Genomic DNA, 15,832 nt, shown 5'->3' with positions numbered 1-15,832 from the left:
AAGCCGGAACATTGTCAAAAATCCTAAGAAAACCTTACTCTTAATGCTTTGGGTGCATTCAAAACTATGTAAACTGCATTCTTACTGCATTTTTCATCAAAAAAAATTTAAATATTGATTATTTTGCATTTTTGGTGTCATATTTCATCTGCCAGATCAGCGTTTGTAGGCGTCGTAACTCTGGAGCATGTGTCGTAACCCTGGAACATGCGTCGTAACCCTGGAAATAATTTCTGATAAATATAATTGAAAAGCGTCGTAACCTCAGAAAGTCGCAAGCCGAGACTGTCGTAACCCGGGGACTGCTTGTACCTGATGAGATGACACCAGGACTGCATGAAGATCACCACACAGGAAAGGAGGGTGCTATGTTAGGGCAAAGAACCGTCCTGAACAAGAGCAGAGAGTTCGCTCGGCATAGCTGAGCACTCAACTCAGCCAACCCAGACAGGCTGAGCAGATCACAGCCACGTAATTATGAGCGGTAATCATCAGCAGAGAACTATCACTTCCTCCCAACTTCACTATTTTCTTTAGAGGCTGAAGCCCCAAGAAGAAGATTAAAGAGGGATTCTACGACTGCTGTCCCATGTGTTAGGATCCTAAGGTCCAAGACACAAGGACAGGACTTTACTATGCACCAAGAAGGTGCTGGCATGCAGTTTCATGCTCTGCATAAGCCCAAACCAGGCTGAAGAGCGAACTCTACTGTACTGGTAGAGAGGGTCATCTCGCCATCCAAGCACTCTTGAAAAAAGTCCTTGGCAAGTGCCAGAATTCCTGACATAACCAAGCACTTGGTGAATAGAGACTCGTTTTGTAAACGCCCGGCAAGACTCCCAATTATAGTAAAGACAATCATCAGGAACACTTGTCCCACCCGAGTGTTCGGAAATTACAAGAAACCAAGCACGCACTCGGCAACTGCCAGCACTCGATGAGCACCTGAAATTCCCAGGAAATCAAGCACTCAGTGAGACTTCCAACTCTTGTGACAACAATATCATGAATGCCTGTCTTGACCGAGTGTTTGGAAATCACAGAAAACCAAACACTCGGAGAGTGCCAGAAATTCCAAGGAATTCATGCACTCACCAAAACTCCAAATCACTGGGAGATCCTTCTCAATTTCCGTAGAACTGGATCAGGAGTGTGATTCAACAGAATATGTACTTGAGCCTCCCAAAATGCAAGTCCCCACAAGAGACTTAGAACTGGATTCCATCCAAAGGATGGAAAGAGCCACAGAGAACACTGTTTTAAGGTGTTTGAATCCTCAGAATCGGACCACCAGGTGGGAACCGACCTAACACTGACGAGCACTCCTTGAGTGTTTGACATGCTGGCAGGAAGGGGCGAAACAAGTGAATGCTTCACCCCTTTTCTTGTCCTGTGCCTGAACTGGGATAGTCCATCAACAGTTCTGGATGCTCATGAATCAAAGAAACATGAACACTCAGAATGGCTTGCAAACGAGCGCCCGACACTAGACAGGTGACAGGAATGCAAGCTAAAGCCTGCACTTCTGCTGTTCCCAAAATGTAAGCCAAGGGGCAAGCAAATCGGTTCCCGAACCCGAAGGTTGGGAAGAGTCAACGAGAGAACCCACTGCTTCCTCAGGAGGAGGCAGACCATTATAAATCCTGTAGGAGGACTTCTTAGGGGAGGGGAAACATCCTTCCTCTTCTTGGCCAAAGGAGGACAGTCCGCATTCCGGGGCCTCCTCGAGCTTCAGGAAAGGGAAGGGCGGTGGAGGACAATGTTCTTCAGCAGGGCTTCTTCTACAGGATGAAGAACAGACATCATCAGAAGCACCTGCTGCTTCTACAGGATCAAGAACAGACATCATCAGAAGCAGAGTCAAGAACCACAAGGCAGCTGGAAGCAGATGCTGTCCAGTGATAAATCTCCAGGATAACAGCAGCACTCTAACATGATTCACAGCAGGGGAACTGTACACACACTTGAGGATCAATGCCACAGCATGCTATCATGTCACAGGTACAATCCCGAGGGTTAGCATAATCAACGTGAAGAGATACCCAACCATCTACTGCTTTGATCTACTATAGCTCACTGTTAGCCTGTAGAAAAAAGAAAACATGATTAATAAAAAAGGTGACTCTTCTTGAACCAAATGCACTGCCCTCCAAAATCAGAGGAGATCCCCAAATATCAACACCACACACACCCCCCTGCCCCTCCTCGCCCGACAAGCAGGTGAAGAGGGCGAAGGAAAAGGAGAAATCTCTGAAGTTTTCCCCCCCCCGCAAAAATCCTCCAAATAATAAAAAACAAATATACTATCTTGCCCTTAATATCAAAGGGTGAGAGAAGGTGATGAGGGGTTTTGTAAACATCCTTGCCACCGACCCCCAAGACATGAAAGGGTAAGGGGGCTTAAAAGGCTATCACAAAAAGTGGGTTGTATATTAATTATTAATATCAAACACAATATATTCAAAATCTATTAAAACAATAAAAGAATGATCCCACCCGGAAAATTGAGAGTAATGACAGTCGGCAAAAGCTCCTGAAAACTCCTCTTAATCGGAAGGCGGCTAAAAGCAAAGTGGAATGTTTACATCTGGGCAGGCAGGCCTCCTTACCTACAGGACGGTACCGCCTAACCGCCTTGTTCAACAGTTTTACGGCCGTGTTCCAGCTTCATCGTAAGCATATATTGTGTAGGAACAAATGAGAGCTTTCATCATTTAAACTTGCTACCAGAAGCATGTTACATGTTTCACTTCTGGCAACCAACCAAATTCTTCTTTATTCCTTCGGGGGCTAGCTCATGGCAGGTGGTTATGAGCCACTTCACAGGCAATATGCAAATTGAGCAATTCGCTACAGCATAGGTAATCTGAGGGTCCTGCATAACTGCTGGTCAGTAATGATAAAAGGAACAAGTGTTTATTAAAACTTATCTGGTGTTAGCTACTTATATATAGTAGCACTGTATAGGTAGCATAAAATTCAAATTAAATCAGGTTGACAAGGCCACAGGTATGTGTCCATAGTATGATATAAGGTCATATGATCAATGAGTCATATCCATAAAAGAGCAGTGGTGTACTGAAATATCAATTCACAATTACTATAACAACATTGCCTTAAAGAAATACCCATATAAAATGTATTCCTATACATTTCATAACTTCTGATTACCAAGTTTATTTCAAGCACCTGATAAAGTTATAGGGTATGAGTTGGTATATAATTAAAATCATCAATTGTTGGAATTATTGTGCCAAATTTATTTAAAATCATTATCACTAAGACTTATGGAAATGACAACTGCCAGAACAATTTTTCTCATCACCTGTGATGTCACTATTGGTGGTGTAATACCCATTGGAAGTAGAAGCACTTGAATATTTCCTTTAAGACTTGAAAGGAACCCCAATTCTAAGGATAACTGGAAACTTTCTTTATCACAAAGGCTATTAATTTGATTATGAAATATTACAAAGGAAATACTGGTCTTCAGTAAACACCAAGGTTCATAAGCCAAGCATGATTAAGAACTACTATCATGGCTATGTTTCACAAACAAGTTAGGCTAATCTGATTTACTCTTTTAGTAACCCCAAAATATCTATCAATGCCTAAAAAAAAAAAGTCGCTGACTAAGTTTCAATAACAAAATTGTCTAATTTTATTGCAAAACAGGGAGAATCCCTGGTTAACAGTGGTATCAGTTGATGCTGTTATCAGTTAATTGTGTTTTAGTTTTATGGTGTTTGGCTAATGACGACATTAACCAGATTTTCGGAGCCAGTAAGCAGTTTATCAGCGCCAGTAAACTGCTTAACAGGCCATTAAGTGGATTCATAGGCACTTTCAGCATTGGTTAATGTGATTTTCAGTTACAGGCACTCAGCCGATAGCTGAAACCCCCAATTATCCCGGGACTGCCTGTATTGCTCATTATCACTGTCAGACAGGAAAAAACTGCATGGCAACTATATTGTAGCCTAACATTCTCCTCTTGAATTCTTGCCTTGCAGGAGACCTACTGGCTCCCAATTTTAACAAATATAAACATACCCATTAAAACTTTAAGGAACTAAAACTTTTCACTGGGTCTTAGAACTAAACTATGTAGTTAGCTAGTGGTGTTATGATGATCAACAAGTGCACTACTTCCGGAACAAACACTGGGGCCACATAAACTTTGTGACAGTGTGTAATGAGGAAGGCAGCCAACATTTGCACTGTTGTCACATCTGTGCGAGTAGGATGAAGGAAAAAATCAGTGTGCCAACAGCATTATTCTGGCTGAGACCAACTGTAAGAGAGTTCTTTGAGATTATTTGGTCCATCTTGGATCCCTGGGGGATGATGAGATTGTAAGCCCTTAGAGGGAAAACAGCAGCTATGCTGCAGGTTGTTTTGTAAGTTTACAGCCTTTTCAGCAAGCTCCATGTTAATGCTGTAATACTGAGTTATGGCCTAAAGGTTTTAATCTCCACCAAGTGATACATGGAAGACTGAGAATTTATTAACAACATAATAATGAATGCAAGAGTAACTTAATAGTATACTAGAGAAATTCTATGAAAGGAGAGTCCCTTCTCATGAGACAAAGATACTAAAGTATTCTACATTTGACTTGAAGTATTCCCGGCAAGAGTTTGAATGATGACAATGAGTGAAGGTAACAAGCTTGTGACTTTAACGAATGAAAATTCTAGTGTTTCATTGTTGGCTCTCACATAAAAAGTAAGACTTCAATCTCTGTATGCCAGCCAAAAAAGCATTAATAATGACATAGTTACAAAACAAACAAGGAATGAAACTTACCATCTTCGTCAGTTTGAAAAGTTATCCGTTCTGATATATCTGATGCTGAGGTACTGTAAGCTCTCAGATACACAGTGTAGTTTGTGTTTGGAGTTAACTTTTCAAGCAAATATGACACATTTGAAGATACAACACTGATCTCAAGTTTATTTCCCTCTGTTAAAAGAAAAAAATGGTAACAGTATTGAAAAGTGTTGATAATCAGAATTTCAAATAAGTTTTAAGGTGAAAGAAGATAATTCTTAAAAGAAAAAAATTACATTTTCTTGCTCCATAACACAAACCTTCCATTTTATGCTTAAAAATCTAAAAGAAAGTTAGTTGGCTGATGTGATAATAAATAAAAGAATTGCTTTGAGGACCAGCTTACTGCCTACGTTATAATTTCATTAGAAGTTTAAGCAAGCTAGAGATTTTTGTGAAATACCACTTGGACTGGGAAAATGCTAATTCAGTATATTAAAGATTTGTAAATATTAAAAATAAATCTACATTTTTGTTTATAAACCAGTGCTAACTCACCACTTTACAATTGTCTAAATGTGTCAGTCCAATCTTTAACTGTTCTAGAAGAATAGAACATGCCCATCTGTATTTTTGGACTCTGAAACTCCTAACTAGCAGAAAATGGTCATTGAGTCATCTGACCTTACTGAAAAATATGTGGGAGGTAAGGATGCAACATTTTTTCCCCATAATGTAATGGGTTTATGCTCTAAAATTATTTGTGGTTTTAAAAGCTGTATTTGTTTTTTCTTAAAAACAAATCACTTAACAACAGACTGTGTAGCTATTTGGAAAGAAGGATCAGCTGCTCTCATTGGTTGACCTTCCTAGACATTGTAACCAATGAACTGCTGAAGGAAAAGTTTATGAGTCCAGAATTTCTGCAGACAAACAAGGGTCTTGAAACCGAATGGCTCTGGGCTCTGTTAGTAAGGTCATGGGTTGGACTGCTTAAAGCTGTTGCAACAATGAAGACAATACTGTACCACTAATTCTTCTCTGTACGTATATAGTCACTTACTCTTTTCCACACAGTGTAGAAACAAACACCAAAGCTACCAGGGAGAGAAAGAGGAATCTAAAGTCAGAAGAGCCCATTTTTCTACAGGATGTTACAATAACTTGACTTGCAGCCACATGAGGAGCAATAGAAATCATGGTCTTTTAGATGAAATATATTTGGGGATATCCACAAGGCAATATGAAAAATAAACTTCCTTCTCAGAGTTAAAGGAGTTGGACACAACTTAGCTATGGTTTCATGACTCCTGACCTTTATATTGGATGCCTGCACTTTACAGTTCATTCATTCATATCTTGTTGTGGCAGCACATAAGCCATTTTTGGGCAGCTTCATTAGCATTGCTCTTCTCCAGTGCATATTGGACCCACTCCACAGTTGATCTGGATGTGTCATGGTTTGGACTTGATAGCCACAGGAACAATTTGGTGTGAGAATGGAGTCCCACTTGTGGAGGTTATCCCTCGTTCTCCCTATGCCACTGTGAGCACTGTTCAGTGTTCTCCAGTCCTTCCTTGGTAAGTTAGTACCCATGGCAATGACTTGCAGGGTTCTTGGACCACGATAGCTTCTTTAAGTTGGCTGTATGACTTCCATTAATCCACCCTGTGCTTCGTGGCATCCTTAGGTTGCAGGCTTTCAACCATCATGAAACTTTTTCTTGATGGAAGACGTCTCTTCACTTCTTGGTGGTGGTAGAGTGGGTGTGTACTGTCAGTTTTTTCTAGATATTTCTGTGTTCTTGATTGGCATTGATGGATGTGCGGTGGTGCGATACATACCTGCCAGTCCATAGACCAGTGGTAACAGTGTTGGCTTGAGTAAGCCTGTGATGAGTCAACACAACCCAGCTCAGCACCCACCTTGCTTACATGGCATGATCGTTCCCAAACTGGGGAGCAGAACTCAGCAGTAGTTTAGCAACGTGCTAGTACTGATGTTCACAATGTGCATGGGTCTGTCCCCCACTATGAAGTCATCAACTGGCTTATGAGGTTATTCCTCTTTGAGCATTTCTCCTCTGAAGGAGTGTCCGATCAAGAGTGATACCCAAGCAAACTGGGTATTGGTCATTGTCTAGATGCTTACCCTCCCAGATTATCTCCAGCTCTTGTTGCACAAGATGGTTTCTAAGATGGAATGCACAGACTTGTGTTTTTCCTGGGTTGACGTTCAGGAAATTGGATTTTCAGTAATCTGGTCGTCCGGAAAGCTCATTGGTCGGACAGCGTTCAATGACTTCAAATTACTTGCCTTGGCTTGTCAGGCAGAGATCATCTGTGTATGTCTTTAAAATGAGGTTGGTAATTTGTTTAAATATTGCCTCATGCTAAATATAAAGAAGCAGAGAGAGAGAATGACAAATAACATAGCAAACTGGGGATGGGAAGAAACTGTCCTTCTCTTAGTTACATAGCCCAGTACATATGACATACCAATGCTCTATGAAGTCTAGACCTGTCCACACTAGGACACAAAGTTTGGAAACTGCAAAATTGTTTGCAAACACTTTTTACCATGTATATTTGTTTCCCCATCCAAAATGGAAAACATTTAGTGTTTCTGAGTACTATATGTATGTATATATACACCAGGGCATGGGTCTGAAATTTTTAGTACGTACTTGTACTTGAGATTTTAAAATTTAATGTACATGTACTTGTGCTTGGCCAAAAAACTACTTGAAACATCAAGTACTTTTAAGTACTTTTTAAGAACATCACTTAGTGTGCTGTATTGCATAACAAATCGTATAACAAAAACTGCACTAATACTGACAGTAACTTGACTATAATATGTGGATTATTTGTTATAAAAAATTATTTATGTAAATAATAAGGATATATCACATAAGGATATATCAAGTTTAATTCAATGACTTAGCATATAAATGTTGTGTATCAACATAATATCAGCCAATTTTTGTGCAATCAATTCAAGAATGAACCTTCAACCTGTTCACTTCCTATCTGCACCTGCAGGCAACATGATCAGTTCTGTAATTCAGTAGTTTAGTCTTTCATTAGCCCTCATTCCTAGCTGATATGTCAATTTCAAGGCAATCTGCAAGGAGCGTGATTGTTATATATTATGCTCCAGAAAGGTTACATCCAATCAGATAAGATCGTACATGGGAATCACAGCTCATTACATTAGAAACTGGTCATCTGAAAATGTAATGGTAGCTTGCAAGCACTTCCGTGGATACCATACTGAACGCAATATCATGGAAGAGTAAGCGCAGATCATCACAGATTTTGATTTAGGCTCCAAAATTACAAAACAGGCCTGTCTCACCACAATTGAGGACCTGCTGTGGGAGGAATCCTTCAGCCTCAAGATACTCCTTGAATTCACCAACGAATTCTTCAGCGGCATGTTTATTTGAGCTCACAGCCTCCCCATGCTGTACAACACTATGGATGCCTGTACGCTTTCTGAATTTTTCAAACCAGCCTCTGCTGGCCTTGAAATCTATAAAAGTAACACTTGTTGGTATTTTCTTACTAAAATCAACATGCAACATCCTAACTTTCTCACAAATGATCGTTCAGACACACTATCCCCAACTAACTGTTTTTCGTTAATCTACACCAACTACAACTTTTCAACATCCTCCATAACTGCGATCTCTATTTCAATAATGACGTGACCCCATTCGCAACATCAGCTGCCTTGACTTCATGTTTCTTTGCTAGGATAGAGCTCATTGTCAACACTGACTTGCCATACATCCTAGCGAGATCAGCTACACATGCACCACTTTCATACTTCGCTACAAGTTCTTTCTTAAATTAAATTGTATTCCTGGCCATTTTTACCGAAGGGACGGCACTTGCAACTTTCTTTGGCCCCATGATGGCTACTTTGCAATGATTTTTTAAGGTGAAATTGGCCCAAGGCACAACATACACATGGTGATGGGGACTACGAGCGCAGAGGTTCATGTTCAGTGAGAAACAAAGGCAGAATGGGTCACGAGAGAAGATGGAATTCTTTGTTTGGCTGATCGATACAGGGCCTGGTCACATGCTGGGCCCCAGATGAAGCGTTTTCGTGTACGAAAACTGAAAGATACGAAAAGAGAGGTGTACGAAAACCCTTCGTTTGACTGTATATAATATAATTTTATCATATAAAAATGTCATTTTGATATAAGAAACTTATCAAGTAGCTAGGCAGTCCCTGGTTATCAGCAGACTCAATTAATGGCAATGCAGTTTTCTGGTGCTTGTCTAGCACCATTAAATCAGCATTTGATGGCGCCATAATGCACCATCTTCAGGTATCAGTGCCGTATGTTATGGCATCATAACATACCTAACCGAGGTGCCATTCACCGATTATCTGCCCCATAAGTACCATAAATTACCGAGTTTTGGTTAATGGCAGTTTTTGTTTATCAGCACCCTGCCGATAACTGGGGACTGCCTTACATAGCTGAATCCCTCATTGAGAGGAGGTGGGACAGAATGGACATATAAGTACTACTTGAAAACACTCAGTAATGTGATGAATTTATAATAGTAAATTAGCTAGCATTGAAAAAATGCTTGATGTATCCTTATCTGGTGAGAGAGCTATAGCAGGAAGATACTGCCTCTGGTCAGAGCTCCTCTCGACCTGTAGTGGCGAGACAGTAGTCAGGCGTTGCCTCTACTTAACCCTCTTACGCCGAAGCGGTAAAAAAAAAATTGTCTCCCGTGTGCCGGAGGTGTTTCAGAGTGAGCGCAGAAGCAGAAAAAATATTTTTTTCAAAAAATCACAGCGCGCTTAGTTTTCAAGATTAAGAGTTCATTTTTGGCTCCTTTTTTTGTCATTGCCTGAAGTTTAGTATGCAACCATCAGAAATGAAAAAAATTATCATTATCATATATAAATAATGCGATATATGATAGCGCAAAAACAAAATTTCATATATAATTGTATTCAAATCGCGCTGTGCACAAAACGGTTAAAGGTAACAAGTTACTTTCTGGGCTCAGCTCGTGTCGGCCTATGAAAGTAATCCTTAACATCATTCTTTCTAGGTAAAATTCCTAAAATTACCAGAGAAAAACAAAATTAAGAAAATGTCAGTAAAACTGACTCGCTCACTCTTAAAAAGAAGTGTCGGTATGATATAGGGGCGAGTGTGGAACACTACCACGAGACAAACACCAATTAGAACTCCTTATCAGAATCCCCCTAAGAGAGAGCCCCCCCGTATACCAACGGGCGATGCAGCCTCTACTACTACTACTAGAGACGCCACGGACAGCAGCGCCCCTAGCGGTCATCCTTAATTTTTAGCACTAGCGACAAGTCGCCATTTTCTTGTGCTCGTGTTTTTTCTTGAGATTATCCGCTTTGGAACCATGGAACGCTCTGCTATCGCCACGGCTAAGTTAAGTAACTCATAAGTAACATTTTACTGTAATTTTATCTTCCGGGTACCAGTATTTTCTCTTTTATAGGTCAATACGGTTCCTCGGTTGTCTCGTGGCGGCCATGCCGCCTCGTAAGAATTCCCGGTCCTCCATACTGGGACTTCTTGTGCTTATGGGCTTACTTTTTCACATTCATTGTTTACATCGAATTTTAGCTAGTCCAGCCCTCCTACCATTCTCTTAGCTTGGTATTTAGGGCTATTATTTTTATTTCGGCCCAGCATCCCGGCTCTTGCTCTTCATCGGCTATCGCTGGCTCCGAGTAGGCTTCTGTTTTTCGGAACAGTCTGCCTCCTCCTGGGCTTCTTTTTCTCTTACTAACAGTGTCTCTTCCCCCTTTTCGATATATGATTTTATTTAGGGTGTTAGGCTAGCCTAGGTGCTTGTTCCACATGTTGGTACAGCTTGGTTCACGTGGCCCTACCACGGTTGTGTTGCTCGTGGCCTAGGCCACTTGCGGTCACGTGTACTATAGCACCTTACCCTGCCCCTTCCCTCCCTCTCTGATGTAGGGAGGAGCTGGGGGACCCCTTGGTTGTCATAACAACCTCATCGCCTTCTCTCTCACTCTCGGAGGTGCCGGGGGGTTCCGCCAGCAGGGGGTATAGGGCGACCACTATAAGGTACCGGGTCTCCATACGGGTAGTTGGTGAGGTGGGGAGGAGTAGGCCATCCCTCCCCCCTTTCCTCGCTCCCGCCGTGTTTCGCCGGGACCTCCATCCCCCCCTCCCCTTTACTCAGCCACCTCCCTTATGATACGTAAGGAGCCTTCCGTCGCAGCCGGGGTCCCCCCCCCCTTTGGTTATAGTATATTGGCTCCGCTAGCGGGCAGGGTGGGTGCTATGGATGGTCGATTGCTTGCCTACTATATCCTTATATCTCTCCCCCGCTACCGGAAGGGAGCTTACCCTTACCTACGCACTCTTCTAGTAGACGGGTGGAGAGAAGTTGTTTTTATGTTGTTATTTTGCTACTTTAAGGATATATACCCTATTATAAGATATTTTACAATGATTTGTGAATTATTATGTTCTTTTTATCAACCATCCCCGCCATTATCCGTCGTGGTTTCCATTACCACCACTCCTAGTTGGTTGATTCTTGTGCCTCCGCCACTGGCGGAGCCATAGCCTATCTTCCAGCCTGGTTACCACACGTATTTTAGCGGGGCTCTGGTTTTATCTAACTTTATCGCTCCGGCACCAGCGGAGCATATGTTAGGCTGTAAGTGTTTACTCTGTACTCATGTACGTTTTCACTTACAGGCTACCAACTGCCAGGTCCTCGCCTGTAATGCGACGCTGTATGACCCCTGTGGACATGACGAGTGCAGGTCTCACGCCCCGTGTGCCACTTCGTACAACGAGTCGATCGTCTGGCACCACGAGGCCTGCGCTATATGCTACGACCTGGTAGCTCAGCTGGGGGATGGGGTAAGTCCATTATGAGGTTACTTATGAATTTACTAACAACTTCTAGTTCGTAAGTTTGTTAACCCTGTCCGCAATTGGTAGCTAATCCAGCCTTTCTTTCAGGCTAGCGGTGTGAGGGAAGTCGCCCTCGCCACCCTGAAAGCGTGGGTGGGCGGCTTTGGGAAGAACGCCGCCAAGGGCAGCCTACATTCTGGATAGAAGCTGGCCATCCAGATCTTTCCTGCGGGCAAGTCGACGGGCTACGTCGACCCCTGTCCGCCGCCCCCGTCATAGCCGCCATCCAGCAAGAGCTCCAGAATTCGTTTGGGGTCGTAGCCTCCCAGGAGTCAGTCCCGGACGTCGCCGCCCTGGACCTGAATCTCGAGCCGATGGCGGTAGTAAGTGAGGATTTGTTGGTTGAGGTAGGTTTGTCGGGCGCCCAAGGTCTTTCCTTGGGCGCTCCTGGGTCTTCTCCTGTCCCTTCTTCTTCCGCCTCCTTCCAAGGCTTTCCGGGATCTGAGCTCCCTAGCCGCACTCCCTCCGCTCTCTCTGTACCTCCTAAGGAGAAGGGAAAGAGAGAACCGAAGACCTTGTCTAAGACGACTTCTAGGAAGTCGTCTTCGTCTTCTTCGGCCAGGAAGTCATCGACTTCATACGCCGACGCGGTGAAGGCTAAGCCGAGCTCTTCCCAGTCGAAGAGCTCCAGAAGCAAGGCTTCGAAGGAGAAGGCTCGCGCTACCTCCGAGTCGCTGCCTTCTCCCGCTTCCGCTGCCCCCTCTCCGGCTATGCCGGCAGGGGTAGCAAGCACCAGCTCCTGCGTTCCCTCTCCTGCCTCATCAGGAATGATGGAGCAGGTAGGAGCGATGGTGGGTTCCCAAATTTCAGCTTGGGGAACACGTTTTGAGCAGATGTTCGCGCAAATTGTCGAGCAGTCTGTCTCAAACTGGACAGACGGTCCAGGAACTCTCTAACAGGATGAGAGAGAATGAGGATCGGGTAGCTGGGCTATCTCAGGCTCCTCCCCCAGTCTCCCCTGCTTCTAGCACGGGGCAGGGGATTCTCCAACTTCCGCCTTACGACTCCTTGCCGGCTTTCTCTATGGACAATCCATGGAGAGTAGCTGCCTATGCTCCTTTTAAGGACGGGATGATTTCGATCCCGGAGTTTGGCACTCGAAGGATTGAGGACTTCGAGTTCTATCCTCCGGGTCTGTCACAGCCTTTCATCGGGTATGCTAGGCTGACGCCAACAGCTCTTACGAGAGAGGACAAGATCTCGAAGGAGTCAGTCCTCTACAGTAGAGATCACGCCCAACGGGAATGGGTTCACTGCCTTGAGGACTGGGAGTGTACTAATACTAGACTCCAGGCCTATAAGAGCCCCTTCACGATTTTCGCGACGGAAGAGGAGGTCTCTCTTCCGTTCGCCACGAAATTGGTGGAGAAGGCTCTTCAGGCAGTCCTCAAGGATGAGCCCGTTCCACAGTTGAGAGAGTCGGAGTCTACTTCTCCACTTCCCCTTCCCCGCCTTCGGTAGAGTTATGGGAAAACCTGCCAGCACTTTCACGCTGGGTAAACTCAAGCCGGACTGCGCTATGGATCAGTCGGTGAGAAGTTACCTAGGCTGCCGGATTCCTTAATCCAGGCAGAGTTCGATGCGCGAACTAGGTTTGGCAGGTCCCTTAACTCCCTTATCGTTACGGAAATGGCTGCTCTTTCATACGCTAACGAACCGCTGTTCAAGATCCTGGCGAAATCGCAGTTTCAGACGGTTCTGTTAGACGCCTTTGACTTCTTCCAAGCCCAGAGGAACTGTCGGAAGCATGTTCTTCAAGAGTGCACTATCAGGCACGAGCCTAATAGACTCTTGGCTGCGAGCATGTGGGGAGCGGATCTCTTCCCAGAGTCCGCAGTGAACGAAGTCCACCACGAAGCTGCTAGACTCAACAAGCCTTAGAGCTAGGTGGGGTATTTCCTCTAAGAGGAACAGGAATCCGTTCCCTCGCTGGCAAGAAACCAAAGAAAGGTGCTGGTAAGAGGTTCCAGCCATAAAAAAATAAAAACTCCAGCAATCAGCCGCAGTTTGTGCAGGCAGTCCCAGTTACCCAACAGGGACAACCTGCTACATCTAAGCAAACCCAGCCTTTCCTCCTGGTGCCCCAGCAATCACAACTTCGACTTCCTACGCTATCTCGCCTGCCTTTAACCCTGCTTATGAGGCTCAAGGCTACTCTCAACGAGGGGTAGGGCGAGAGGTTACTTTCGTCACCGTGGCGCAGGAAGGGGCACAAGGAGTAAGCAGTTCAGAGGAGGGCGTGGTGGCCAACCGCCCATCAGCAATGAGGCTCCCCAGGTAGGAGGGAGGCTGTTCCTCTTCCGCCACAGGTGGGGGTTCAGCAATTGGGCACAGAGCATAGTGTCCAAAGGATTAGGCTGGAGCTGGATCCAAGATCCTCCTCCAATCAAATCATTTCACAAATACCGTCAAAGGAATTGATAGATTACGCGGAAAAGAACTCCTTCAGAAAGGAGCTATTGCGAGAGTCAAACATCTAAAATTTCAAGGTCGCTTATTCAGCGTGCCAAAGAAAGGCTCAACAAAAAGAAGGGTAATCTTAGACTTGTCAAAGCTAAACTCTTTCATTCGCTGCGACAAGTTCAAGATGCTTACCCTCTCGCAAGTAAGGACCTTACTTCCGCGTGGAGCCGTCACATGCTCCATCGATCTTACAGACGCATACTATCATATCCCTATAGCCAGGCACTTCCGCCCATCCTAGGATTCAGGCTAGGAAATCAGACATTCTCATTCAAAGTGATGCCCTTCGGTCTGAATGTAGCCCCCAGGGTATTCACAAAGATAGCAGAAGTGGTTGTACAACAATTGAGAGCTCAGGGAATCATGGTAGCGGCATACCTCGACGATTGGTTGATCTGGGCATCAACAGTCGAGGAATGTCTCAAAGCTACCAAAAAGGTAGTTCACTTTCTGGAACATCTGGGGTTCCAGATAACAAAACGAAATCCAGACTTATTCCGGAAATCTCGTTTTCAGTGGCTAGGAATCCAATGGGATTTGTCCTCCCACAATCTATCAATTCCAGTGGTCAAACGGAAGGAAATAGCAAAATCTGTCAGGCAATTTCTCAAATGCAAACAAACGTCAAGAAGAAACCAGGAGAGAATCCTAGGGTCTCTTCAGTTTGCGTCGATAACAGATATCCTTCTGAAAGCAAGGCTGAAAGATATAAATCGAATTTGGCGGTCAAAAGCAAACTCCAAATATCGAGACAAGTTGTCAGTAATTCCACAGATCCTCCGCAACCAACTACGGCCTTGGTCAAAAGTAAAAGAACTTAGCCAAGAAAGTACCTTCAATATCCCCTCCCAGTGTTAACCATTCACACGGATGCATCCCTTGTCCGGATGGGGGGGATACTCTCAGTTCAAACAGGTTCAGGGGACTTGGTCAGTTCAATTTCGCCAGCTCCACATAAACGTGTTGGAAGCAATGGCAGTATTTCTTACTCTGAAGAGACTGCTTCCCCCAAAGAAGTCTCATCTAAGGCTAGTTTTGGACAGTGCAGTGGTAGTTCATTGCATCAACAGAGGAGGGTCCAAATCCAAGCATGTGAACCATGTCATGATAGCCATCTTTGCATTAGCAAGCAAACACAAATGGCATCTGTCTGCCACTCACCTGGCAGGAGTAAGAAATGTGATAGCAGACGCCCTGTCCCGGTCAGTTCCTCTGGAATCAGAGTGGTCTCTGGACGTCGGTCATTCCAGTGGGTAAGCCGGAGAGTCCCAGGTCTCCAAGTGGATCTCTTCGCCTCACAAGCGAACCACAAGCTCCCTTGCTATGTGGCCCCCAACCTGGACCCTCTGGCTTATGCCACGGACGCCCTGTCGTTGGATTGGAATCAGTGGAGGAGAATTTATGTTTTTCCTCCAGTGAATCTTCTCTTGAAAGTCCTAGACAAACTAAGGTCTTTCAAAGGGATAGTAGCTCTGATTGCACCGGGGACTGGCCCAAGAGCAACTGGTATCCTCTTCTTTTGGAATTGGGCAAAATTGGGTCTCCGACCTCAACGGATCCCCCCAAATCCCAAACTATCACAATCAGTACAAATGAGGACTGTGTTCGCTTCCTCA

The 15,832-nt window shown here is 44.2% G+C and overlaps 1 protein-coding gene across 5 annotated transcripts in view; it reads right to left on the bottom strand.

Moving 5' to 3' along the window:
• Positions 1 to 15,832, bottom strand: part of LOC135210925 (protogenin B-like) — a 677,376-nt gene that overhangs the window by 231,519 nt on the left and 430,025 nt on the right. For all 5 annotated transcript variants that reach the window (XM_064243892.1, XM_064243894.1, XM_064243893.1 and 2 more), the window contains one exon: positions 4,810 to 4,965. In XM_064243892.1, coding sequence (XP_064099962.1) covers positions 4,810 to 4,965 — 156 coding nt within the window. The remainder of the gene's footprint in view (positions 1 to 4,809; positions 4,966 to 15,832) is intronic.

Source organism: Macrobrachium nipponense, chromosome 4, assembly GCF_015104395.2.
Source record: "Macrobrachium nipponense isolate FS-2020 chromosome 4, ASM1510439v2, whole genome shotgun sequence".
NCBI classification, from domain to species: Eukaryota; Metazoa; Arthropoda; class Malacostraca; order Decapoda; family Palaemonidae; genus Macrobrachium; species Macrobrachium nipponense.
Note: the sequence above shows the minus strand (reverse complement) of the source record. Positions and strands in the feature narration are given on the sequence as shown.